Source organism: Coffea arabica, chromosome 5c, assembly GCF_036785885.1.
Source record: "Coffea arabica cultivar ET-39 chromosome 5c, Coffea Arabica ET-39 HiFi, whole genome shotgun sequence".
NCBI lineage: Eukaryota > Viridiplantae > Streptophyta > Magnoliopsida > Gentianales > Rubiaceae > Coffea > Coffea arabica.
Window position 1 is genome coordinate 7678181 of NC_092319.1, and position 12415 is coordinate 7690595.

At 35.1% G+C, this 12415-nt stretch overlaps 2 protein-coding genes across 2 annotated transcripts; one reads left to right on the top strand and one right to left on the bottom strand.

Moving 5' to 3' along the window:
• Positions 1-878: 878 nt before the first annotated feature.
• Positions 879-1319, bottom strand: LOC140007185 (anthocyanidin 3-O-glucosyltransferase 6-like). Its single transcript, XM_072049873.1, has one exon. The coding sequence runs from the start codon at positions 1317-1319 to the stop codon at positions 879-881; it is 441 nt and encodes a 146-aa protein (XP_071905974.1).
• Positions 1320-2093: 774 nt separating this feature from the next.
• LOC113689133 (UDP-glucose flavonoid 3-O-glucosyltransferase 6-like) lies at positions 2094-3522 on the top strand. The gene is made up of 2 exons (XM_072049874.1): positions 2094-3085; positions 3201-3522. The coding sequence occupies exons 1-2, from the start codon at positions 2094-2096 to the stop codon at positions 3520-3522; spliced, it is 1314 nt and encodes a 437-aa protein (XP_071905975.1).
• The last annotated feature ends 8893 nt before the right edge of the window (positions 3523-12415 follow it).

Consider the following 12415-nt stretch of genomic DNA (forward strand, 5'->3'; position numbering starts at 1 on the left):
TGATTTAAAAAATATTCAAATCCCATTCCTAAAATACAATTTTTTTAGGCAGTTTAAAAGGCATCAAAAACTAATTTTGATTTTTTGTATGATGCCACGTGTCACAAATTTCAATTGATAATTATTAATCAGGTCACAATTTCATCTTAAGGTATTTTCTTGGGAATAAAATTAGAAACTAAAAAGGAAAGAGGAAAACCCAAAACTAAAAGAATTGAAATGCTAAAAAAATTGTATTTTAGGAAAGTGATTTGAATATTTTTTTAAATCATTTGAGGAGAAGATAGATCTCTGCAATTCCTCTTTTTTAATTTTAATCATTAAGTGAAGATTTTTATAGGAAAGATGAAGAATTAAATAAAGAAGAAAGAGAAAAAGAAATAAAAGAAAGGAAAACAAGGCAAATGAAAAGTCAAAATAATGCAAGGGCAATTTTGTCCTAAAGGGGGTTAAGTGAACAAAATTAAAGGTTATGGGGTAAACTGAGAAATGGGGTATTCTTTAAAGGGATAAAATGTGATTAACCCTATAGTAAGAGTAGTTTTGTTCTAAAACATCAAGTAGGGGGGACAAAATGCCTATATAATGAGTTTAAATGCACAAAGTGCAACTGCAGATTAAATTGAGGAGAGTTAAGTGCATTTCACCCTAAATAAAGATAATTAAATGTCAAAACAAAGAAACTACTTTATATTGAGTTTAATGATTAGCTTGATTAAGGGTTAAAAACAGAAAAGCCCCCTGTGGTATAGTTATCATACAGAAAAGTCCCCTGTGATTTCATATCATGTGCGTCGGTACCCCATGATTTGAATTATTCTGAAAAGTCGACAGAAATCGTTAAAATAGACGGAGCTGAGTGAAAAGATAAAAATACCCTAGTAATATAAGCAAAAATAGCCGAAGTAATTTAGCATCCCTAACTCTTTCAGCATCAGGAAGGCATTCACCTGCTGCTTAGCATAAAGTGGCCAAGTTGCCATTGGAACGCCATACCAAACGCTTTCCAATGTTGAGTTCCAGCCATAGTGAGAGACAAAGCCTCCAACAGCAGGATGAGATAGAACTGCCGCCTGTGGTGCCCATCCAATAACTTTTCCGACCCCAGCAGCTCGTTGCAAGAATCCTTCTGGCAAGACTTCTTCCAGGTTCTCATACTCACCTGGATACTCGAACTTTCCTTTAGGTGGAGGCGTTCTCAATGACCAGAGAAACTGGTATTCGGTGTGCTCGAGTGCATAGGCAATTTCCTTCACTTGGTCACTATAGTTGATGCTAAGTGGCCCATCCCTGCTGAAGGAATGGTCTGCTTTCTTCATTTCTCCCCTCTTTTCTGTTACCGACTTCAGTAAATTATTTAATTAAAGATGGAGATCAAAACTGTATATAGGCTTTCAATTACTACCTTGATTTTGATGAACTCCAAGGCTCTGGGTTTTATAGTTCCATCAGTTCATAATAGTCCGAGGAAAAACTGTATTTTGACCTGGTAATAAGCAAGTGAAGTCATGGCTCGCACCATCATGATTTTATCATAGAAAACAAAGTGGGATTTGAACCATAAGGTCCGTCCATTCTCATCAATCTCGAAAGTTCTATGTTGTGGGTCTTCAGCCAAAATTGCAGGAAAGTGTGAAGGGTACAATAGGTATATCTGGTGAAAGTTTGTGATAAAAACTTATTTTTTGCAAGAAACATGCGCCTTTTCAGTGCATTTAATACAAAAGCCTTACATTTGATGCTTTCTGTCGACTTTTCAGAATAATTCAAACCACGGGATACCGACGCGTATGATATGAAACCACGGGCTTTTTTGTTTTTTACCCCTTGATTAATGATAATAAAATTTCACGATTCAACATGACAAAGCAATTTATTGATAGTACATTTACATTTATCGAGTAAAAATCCTGAAAACATGGTAGTTTTTTATTTCTACTCGATTCACTAGAGAAAGGCATCACATCTGCTCTTCATGTAAACGGATAAGATACATGTGGCATGCGTTTGCAAGCTGAGTAGAAACTAGAAAGATAAAGGTTGGATTTCCATCTTCAATCAACTGGCTAAAGTTAGCAGAGAAAACGAAAGAAATGAAAAAAGCAGAGCTGGTTTTCGTTACTATGCCAGCGATTGGCCACTTAGTGTCATGTGTTGAACTAGCAAAGCTTCTCATTGAATGTGATGAACGATTATCGATCACCGTCCTGATTATGAAGCTGCCCTTTGATCCAAAAGTCAGTAGCTACACAAATTCGTTGTTAGAAACTCCGAATTTGCACATAAGGTACCTTGAGCTCATGAAAGAAGAGCCTTCTTCTCAATTGTCGTCTTTTCTTTCGATTTTCTTTCGATTTATCGACAACCATAAAAGTTGTGTGAGGGACGTTCTTGCTGAAATATCCAATTCTGTTTCGTCGCATCTTGGTGGGATCGTCATAGACATGTTTTGCACCTCTTTGATTGATGTAGCCAATGAATTTGGGGTTCCTTCCTATATATTTTACCCAGGTGGTGCTGCAACGCTTGGCGTTTTATTCCAGTTGCAAAGTCTGAGGGATGATCTCAATGAAGAAGTGAGCTATTACGAGAATTCAGACGTTGAATTAGCTTTGCCTACTTACATCAATCCTGTTCCAGCTAAACTTTTGTCATCTGCATTGTTTGAGAAGGATGGAGGTGTCGACATGGTCCTGGATCAGGCACAAAGATACAGGAAGACCAAGGGAATCATAATTAACACTTTCCTTGAGTTAGAATCCCATGCGATTCACGCCTTGAGCAATGATAAAACCATCCCACCAGTATATGCAGTAGGGCCTGTATTGAATCTGAAGGGAAGCAATAGTCAAAATCAAGAAACTGAGATGATTATGAAATGGCTAGATCTTCAGCCAAAATGTTCTGTTGTGTTCCTTTGCTTTGGTAGTGCAGGTAGTTTTGATGGTGACCAAGTGGAGGAAATTGCCTATGCACTCGAGCGCAGTGGATATCGATTCCTCTGGTCATTGAGAAGGCCTTCACCTAAAGAAAATTTTGAGTTTCCAAGTGAGTATGAGAACCTGGATGAAGTCTTGCCAGAAGGGTAGAACTGCAGCCGTTGGAAAAGTTATTGGATGGGCACCACAGGCGGCAGTTCTATCCCATCCTACTGTGGGGGGCTTTGTTTCTCACTGTGGTTGGAACTCAATATTGGAAAGCGTTTGGTGCGGTGTGCCAGTGGCAACTTGGCCGCTTTATGGAGAGCAGCAGGAGAATGCATTCCTAATGGTGAAAGACTTGGCAATGGCAGTGGAGATCAAAATAGATTTCAAAAGGGATTTCGTAATGGGTGTGAGTAGTGAGATTTTGAGTGCAGATGTGATTGAAAGAGGGATTAAACATCTAATGGATCCTGAGAATGAGATCAGAGAGAAGGTGAAGCAAATGAAAGAGAAGAGCAGGTTGGCTCCCAATGAAGGAGGATCGTCCTTTTCTTCCTTGAGGCTTTTTCTTGAAGATGTTGCAGATAACATTCCATGACTGTATGCCAGAATTGAATAGTGATAATGGATTACAGGATCGCTTATTTTTCATAAATTCATAGCTGAAGATCAACTACTACTACATTCATGAACTCTGCTATTATCAATTCTGTTTTGGGAGTCAGTGAGAATTAATCAATTAATGGAGTCTCGTTCCTTTATCCATCTGTTTTTCCTTTTCTTCTTCCTTTTTGGCTATTCTGATCATCTATAATTGCACATGGTTCTTCGTTTCTTGTGATGTGCTCTGTGTTCCTTGCTGGCTCTTGCCTGATACGATTTTCTTTTTCCTTGTACCCTTCTATCCCCTTTTTCCTGAAATTTTAGGATTAATTACATTTATCTCTCCTATGGTTTGATCAAATAACAAATCAGCCCCTCATTTTTAACAAAACTATGAAAAGGTCCCTCAAACTCAAAGCTCCATAACAAAAACATCCGTGTCAGTCAACTAACGAAGTGATGTCACGGCAAATATATGACAAAACTCCGAGAATTCCCATCAAAAATCTGTTACCAGTTATCTTTCTTCTTCGTTCCCCTTATGCAATCAATTACTAAAACCATAATTTGTACTTTACAACTTATCTTTCTTCATCCTTCCCCGTATACAGTATACGGTCAGATACTAAAACCGTGATTTGTCCTAACAAGACGCCAGAGTTGAAGCATTCCGCTCCAATTGCCAATGTCAGTTAAAAAATTTTTTTTTTGTCAAGGTTTGAGCTTTAAAGTTTGAATATTTCAATAAACTTGATATGAAAAAAAAAACACAAAATGTGGGTAAAAACGTGCTTAAATCGAAAATTCTTCCAAAGTCTTCAGAAAACTCCTAGAAATATTAGAAACACACACTGATGCAATAGCTCATATTCAATCATAAATGGACTCAACGAAAATCACCCATTAACAAATATGGGTAGATCAGATTCTGGATAGAAAATCATATTCTAATTAATAGAAGGGTAATTTCCTGGGCTATTAAATCCCAAAAACAAATTGTGACAAGGCCTGTTCGTCATTGTCAGTGTGTGTTTGAAACAGAGAAAAAGGGATAGCGATGAAATATGAAAAATGCAATGGAGGCAGTGGCGATTGACAACAGAGTTGGCGGCGGCAATGGTATGGAGACATAACTTGTTCTTGGATAATTACTAGATTGATTCATATATGAGCTTGTTCTCCAAATTTGTGTGGTTGTTTAAATAAATTTTTGTTGAATCTTTGGTTTTGACCTGGGGTAAGGGAAATAAGGAGAGACCCAATCTATGGTTTTGATCACTAGTATTCTTTTTTTTTTTGGCATGTTATATATTTTATTCTATATTTGCTCTTACTCTATGTTAAGGAAAGGGGGATCCAAAGAAATCAAAGGGAGGGGAAGGAGGAAGAGGGGAGGAGACTGCTAGGGAGAGGGGAAAGGGGGACCCAACTGGTGAAATTTGTTGGGAAGGGGGAGTGGGGGAATTGGAGGATCCAAAGGGGTCAAAAGAAGGGGGTGAGGGAAGTGGGGACCCAAAGGGGGGATTTGATCCTACATCTAAGGAGAGTTTTAAAACTCTTCCCCGTGACCAACTACTCTAAAAGTAGTGGTTTGACCACTAGTACTTAGTTTCTTTATTCTTATTTTTCTTTTCTTTTTTTTTTTCTCAATCTTTCCTTCTCTAATTTTTTTAATCTTTGTTTTATCTTGTACTATTGTCACCTTCACTTGCTTTTTCTATTTTTTGTAAAATAAATCTTAGAAGTAGCGATATGTAGCCTTATACAAAGAATGAGAGAGGATTTTTAGAAGATAAGAGATGGTATATAATGGTTGGTATTGAATTCAAGTTATATTCTTATGTAGGGTTTTTCTTTCATAATGAAAAATAGATTTCTCTCCGTGAACATAAATTCAATGATGGCATCGAATCATGTTAGGATTCAAGCGCGGAACACACAATAATTTAATGAAAAATAAGTCACAAGTATGAAAGATAAACAACACACAATATTTAAGATAGTTCGACTCCACCATTGAAGCTACATCTACAGAGAGAAATCCGCTCTTTATTATAAGAGGAAAATCCTATACAAGAATACACATTGAATTCAAACCCAATTTTCGTATACCATCTCTCATCTCCCAATAACCCATTCTCACCACCCATGTATAAGGCTATATGTCGCCTCTTGTGTGCTCTTATGTGTTTCTTGTATAGTATGTCAGCCCACCTATTTACAGATAATATTATTTGGATAAAAATCCAAATAACAACAGAAAACTAGTGCTAATTCCTAGACTTATACAGAATAGTAAATAACTTCTAATTTTAAAGAAAATAAGAAATTCTTTGACTACTACTTTAAGTAACTAAAATCAATTAGAAAACTATTTACTTTCATACAAAATAAGAAACATGTCTAAAAGAAATTGAACCAATTTCCTATCAAATCTCCACCTTCACGAAAATTTCTTTTAACAACAATTTGCTTTCAACTATCAAATAATATGTTACTGAATTATACACCCGGATCAATACAGTCCTGACACAAATGAACATGTGTAGTTACCCCAAATCCAACTTCCAGTTGACTCATGAGAAGGTGCTTCAATTTACCATATCCCTTTATAAGATTTCTTCTCACCACCACTTGCAATTCGAGATCCCCTTCTGTGAGTTCTATCCCTAATCATTAAGGCAATCAAGTATAAAATCACCATATTTCTTTCCATTCTCAAGACTGTCTCGCCATGTGTGATTTTTAAAACTCCACCCAAAACAAAAAACTTGTAACTGTCAAAATCTTCTGGCGCTTGGAAATTAAATCTCTTTGTTTTTCTAGAGCACATGCCACACCACCTAAAGAACATAACCGAGATCTAAAAGCCACCGGCATGAAATATCAACCGTTGGAGGTGTGAGAAAGTCTTCACCGATTCACATCCAAAATCAACATTGGACTCCACATTTTTCTTAACACTTGAATCACCTGCCTAGATTCACCGTCAAGTGTCTCCATGCTTTTCGGTCTTCCATTTTTCACCATCAATGCTTTTTGTCAAACTATTGAAACAAGGATATCACTCATTAAATTATTTAATTAGTGACAACTCTTAATCCATTTGATCTCAATAGTTAACCAGGATCCAACCTTGAACCACCAAACTCTTGATCCAACCATTCAGTTTGTTAGGATCCAAGTACTTGTGAGTAACCCAATCTCGCAATCAAACTCTGATACCACTTGTTAGGATCTAAGTGCGAAACACACAACTATTGAGGTATCAAATACATAACAATTTAATGATAAATAAGCCACAAGTATAAAAGATAAATGACATATAATATTTAACATGATTCGCCTTCATCATTGAACCAACGTCCATGAAGAGAAATCTATTCTTTATTATGAGAGGAAAATCCTATACAAGAATACAATTTGAACTCAATCCCAACCCTTGTATACCATCTTTCATCTCCCAAGAACCCTATATCATCACCCATGTATAAGGCTATATGTTACCTCTTGTGTGCCCTTGTGTGTCTCTTGTATAATATGTCAACCCACCTATTTATAGATAACATTATTTGGCAAAAAATCCAAATAACAATAGGAAACTAGTACTAATTCCTAAACTTGTACAGAATAGAAAATGACTTCTAATCTTAATCAAAATAGGAAATTTCTTAACTACTATTTCAAGTAACTAAAACCAATTAGGTAATTAGTTACTTCCACACAAAATAAAAAATCTGTCTAAAAGAAATTAAACCAATTTCTTAACAAATCATGTTAAATCTTGTGTGTCATTTATCATTCATGTTTGTGGCTTGTTTCTAATTAAATTGTTGTGTTTTTTATTTTTTAATGGTCGTTTGTTCCGTGTCTCAATCCCAAGGGATCTCTCTTAAAAGTGTTTCTGCCTAACAAATGATATCAAATTTTCTGGTTATGAATATAAATTACTCATGGACAAGTGAATTTTTCTCAGAATTGAACTGATTAAAATTCTCTTCTGGATGGTGGACCAAAGTATCATGGAGTTTGACTGGTATTGGATCAAGTGCGCTATGGATTTGGCAGAGGGTCCAGTTGGCGTTAGACCAAAGAGTCAAGGGTTGGCAGGGGTCCAAAATCCAGTTTAGATATTGAAAAGAGTTGGTCCATGATTGAAAAATGAGGTGACCTTATGTGTTAAAATGATTTTGTGTTAAGTATTAAAGTGAACTCAGAGAAGAGTTTGTAAACTTGGATTCAATGTGAGAGATTGCTTATGAAAGGAAATATTGTTAGGTTATGTGTAAGGAATTGTATCCCACATTAGTTGAGAGATAGAGAAAGAGTATTTAACATATAAATAAGGGTCCAAAATCTAAAAGGTTAAACTTTTAGCTCAGAATTGAATTCTTGACTTAGATTTTAGGCTCTTTGATGGCCTCTCTCTAAGATGTTTCTCCCTAACAACCGAAGACTTGGAATTTATTCAGAACACAATACAAGAAACCCTTAAATCTATACATCAATTTTTTACATGCATGGACATTTTTCTCATTATAAAGGTTGTTTTGAGTATCAAAACAAGCGCATTTGAATAGGCATTATTTACAAAAAAATTATTTGTTTGCATCATAAAATTTAATTTTTTTATTTTTTAAACTATCTTTTATTTCACATACATTAGATCATTTAAAAAATGCTACAATAATTATTCTAGATAACATTTCAAACAACCTCCTATCCAAACACAAATATTGAAAAAAACATAAATAAAGAAAAACATAGCTTTAGCTTTGGTTTTCTTGTGTGAGAAATGAGAACACTCAAATGTTTTCTCTCAACTTTTTCTGATGAATGAATATTGTTGGATCCACCTTAACTTGATAATTTAGAAACAGAGAGTGGAGCGTTGCATATTTTAAAGATTCCTAGAATATTTCTGATTCTTTGACCATACAACTATTATACTTGGCCGTTAATGTCATTATCATTGAATTTTTGGCTAAAACATTATCTGTGTTCTTTGATTGGTCATTGTAGGAGCTTAACTGTATATACTCAAAATATTTGAAAGGCATATTGTTTCTAAGACCCAATTTAGAGGGGCAAAGTGTAAATTAATGTCAGTTTGTCCATCAAATTGCAGAAGGTTGAGCTAAGCCAATCCTCCTCAAAGTTGAAATAATTGCATGACTTAATTACTGGACAGTGACACAACTATATTGATTTGATTGTGAATCAAGTACTATGACTTCAAGCGGGATATCTTAGGTTGGACAGAGTGTAGGGACGATTGTGAACCCTAATAATTCATCGATCCAAATTTGTTAACAAGGCAAAATAATTTGAGTTGTAAGAATCAAAAAATGCCACGTAAGTCTAATATAACTATCACGTGCGGACTGATATGAATAGTAGTAAAATGTAATTTCTTTGTTATATTTTAAAAATTTCTTGTTAGGATCCAAACACGGAACAAGCAACTATTGAGACATCAAGTGCACAACAATTTAATGATGAACAAACTACAAGCATGAGAGATAGACAACACACAATATTTAACGTGGTTCGGCTCCACCATTGAGTCTACATCCATGGAGAGAAACTCGTTCTTTATTATGAGAGGAAAATCCTATACAAGAATACAACTTGAATCCAAACCCAACTCTTGTATAGCATTTATCATCTCCCAAGAACCCTCTCTCACCACCCCATATATAAGGCTACATATTGCCTCCTGTATGCCTTTGCGTGTCTTTTTGTAGTATACCAACCCATCCATTTATAGAGAACATTATTTGGTCAAAACCCAAATAATAATAGAAAACCAATTCTAATTCCTAGAGTTGTATAGAAAAGGAAGTAACTTCTAATTCTAAACTAAATAGAATATTCCTTGACTACTATTTTGAGTAACTAAAACCAATTAAGAAACTAATTATTTTCACACAAAACAAGAATTCTATCTAAAAGAAATTAATCCAATTTCCTAACAAATCTCCACCTTGGCGAAAATTTCTTTTAGCAATCATTTGTCTTCAACTACCAAATAATATGGTACCGAACTACACATCTGAATCAATATAGTCCTGACACCAAATTGATTTAATCGGTAAATGAACATGTGTAATTACTTCGAGTCCAACCTCTAGTTGACTCGTGAGAAAGTGCCTCAATTCAGCATCTCCCTTTGCATGATTTTTTCTCACCACCACTTGCAATTTGAGATCCCCTTCTATGAACTCTAACCCTGATCATTGAGGCAACCAAGTGGTAAAATCACCATACTTCTTCCCATCTTCAGAATTGTCTCGCCATGTATGGTTTCCAAGACTCTACCTAAAACAAAAAACTCGTAACTATCAGAGTTTTCTGGCGCATGAAAATTTGATCTTTTTATTTTTTTGGGACAAGTGCCACATCACCCAAAAAACATAATCGAAATCTAAAATTCACCGGAATGAAGTATCGACCATTGGAGGTGTGAGAAAGTCTCCACCGATTCACGTCCAAAATCAACATTGGACTCCACCTTTTCTTTGACCCTTGAATTACTTGTCTAGATTCACCGTCAAGTATCTCCACGCTTTTCGACTTCTCATCTTTCACCATCAATGTTTTCTATCAAGTCATTGAAACAAAGATACCACTTATTAAATTGTTCAATTAGTAACAGTTACCAATCCTCTTGATCTTAATAGTTAATTAGGATCCGACCACGAATTTTGCTCATTGCCAAATCTCGCAACCTGAAACTCTGATAGGTTCATGAGTAAAGGATTGTATCCTTCATTGATCCGAGAGATGGAGAAAGAGCGGTTAATATATAAGTAAGGGCCCAAGATCTAATAATTTAAACTTTTGGGTCAGAGTTGGGTTTCTGACTTAAATATTGGGATCTTTGGTGGACTCTCTTGAGGTGTTTTCTCCTAACAAATTGCTATAAGAGTTTCAGGTTGTGAGACTGGGCTACTCATGGGCAAGTGGATTCTTCTCGGAGTTGGATCAGGTGAAAATTCTCTTCTTGATGGTGGATCGAAGTGCCAAGAAGTTTGGTTGGTGTTGGATTAGGTGTGCCATGAGTTTGGCAGGGGGTCCGGTTGATGTTAGACCAAGAAGCCAAAGGGTTGGCAGGAGTCCAAAATGCAGTTTAGATGTTGAAGAAAAGTGGGTCCATATTTGAGAGAAGATGTGACCTTGGTGATAAAGGTGGACTTGCATTAAGTATTAAAATGGGTTCAAAAAAAGGGCTTGTAAATTTGGATTTAATGTGGGGGTTACTCATGAAGGGGGAGATTTGTTAGGTTCATGACTAAAGGATTGTGCCTCACATTGATCCGAGAGATAGAGAAGAGTGGTTAATATGTAAGTAAGGGACTAAGACCTAATAGCTTAAACTTTTGGGTCAGAGTTGAGTTCCTGACTTATATATTGGGCTCTTTAGTGGACTCTATCGAGGTGTTTTCCCCTAACATTTCTATTATAAAGATGTACAAGTTATTTATTAATGAATTACAACTTGTTAAAGTACTCTTACATCATTTAGAAATACTTACATCGATAACTTTTCCTACCCCTCTCCATCTTGAGTCAATATGTTCCCTTTCCTTATATTATTGTGCCCCAATATACCAAAAATCTTGGAACCCCGCATTTCTATGGATATGATGCAGACTTGGAGTGGGTATTCTTTGGAATTTGGATAAGATGTAGACTTGGCCTGAGTTGAGACATCCACAAGTTGTAGAGAATTAGACATTACAATGGACATTACGGTGGCTGCCAGCAACGCAAAAGGATCAGGAATAAAATTTGGGATAATTTCATAAACCATCCTTATGGTTTCTAACAAGATTACTTAGCACCCTTAAAATTTAAAAAATATCATTGAATTCCCCTATTTTAAACTTTTTTGTAACATTCTCAACCCATTTTAAAATATATCATTAGAATATTTATTTTAAGAGAGAAGATAACTTGTTTCAGAAAATTGCCCTTTTCTTGTGGTTCTTTAATTATCAAAACATACAAATTTAATCCCTCAATATTTCAAAACCTGACCAATGTAATTTGTTAAGCGAAATTATAAGTTTTTAACTGGGTTGAGTGATTCTTTAATAGTTTTTGTGTTATAATTTGGACAAAAAAATTCAAACTTCTACAAAAATTACAAATTTCATAAATATGACCTGAAAAGCTTTAAAGATTAAGAAAGTAGCTGTTTGTACCTTAAGAAAAATCTCAAATAAGTTTTTTGGTATAATTTTCAGAACTTTTCTTTTTTCTTTTAATACTCAAGCCATTGATTTGGATAACAAGAATTTTAAGATTCTAAACAATTATAAAACTCCTTCGGTTAACCCAAAATGCCAATACATTTAAGAAAGTTATTTGATAAGCACATAAAAAATGAAATTGGATCCAATATTAAAGTTTTTAAATTAGTACCCACCTCTTGAATTGCAACACTTTCACACGAGAATTTTACCTTCTTCTAAAAAATAGTACCGGGCTCATTCCTCATCTAGTGCCCTCAGGGCACCAAACCTTAAAAGCATTTCAAATAAATTTTTAATTTTTTTGGGCCTCAAAAAAACATATTGCTGATAGTCATTGTTGGTATATTTTATCACATCAAACTTATGCCTTCATGCATTTTTTGTCTTTGTTTTTTTGCCTTGAATTAATATATTTTTACTCATATGTCGTGAAATATATTGAAAATGTTGAAAATAAAGGAGGTCAATGACATCTCTCAAAATTCAAGGGTGCTAAATGATTTTGTCAAAAATCTCAGGGAAAGTTTCTAAAGTTATCCCTCAAAATTTGGCAATACTTTAGAAAATATAAAGAGACACTTAGGTAAATAGTATTTCTTATAACCAAAGGTTGTTATAATGTTTATA

What these genes read in the sequence shown, in the direction of transcription:
- LOC140007185 (XM_072049873.1), bottom strand. Translation starts at nt 1,319, where the DNA reads ATGAAGAAAGCAGACCATTCCTTCAGCAGGGATGGGCCACTTAGCATC.
- LOC113689133 (XM_072049874.1), top strand. Translation starts at nt 2,094, where the DNA reads ATGAAAAAAGCAGAGCTGGTTTTCGTTACTATGCCAGCGATTGGCCAC. An exon ending in GATGAAGTCTTGCCAGAAGG is followed by an intron (nt 3,086 to 3,200) that starts GTAGAACTGCAG and finishes AATATTGGAAAG; the next exon opens with CGTTTGGTGCGGTGTGCCAG.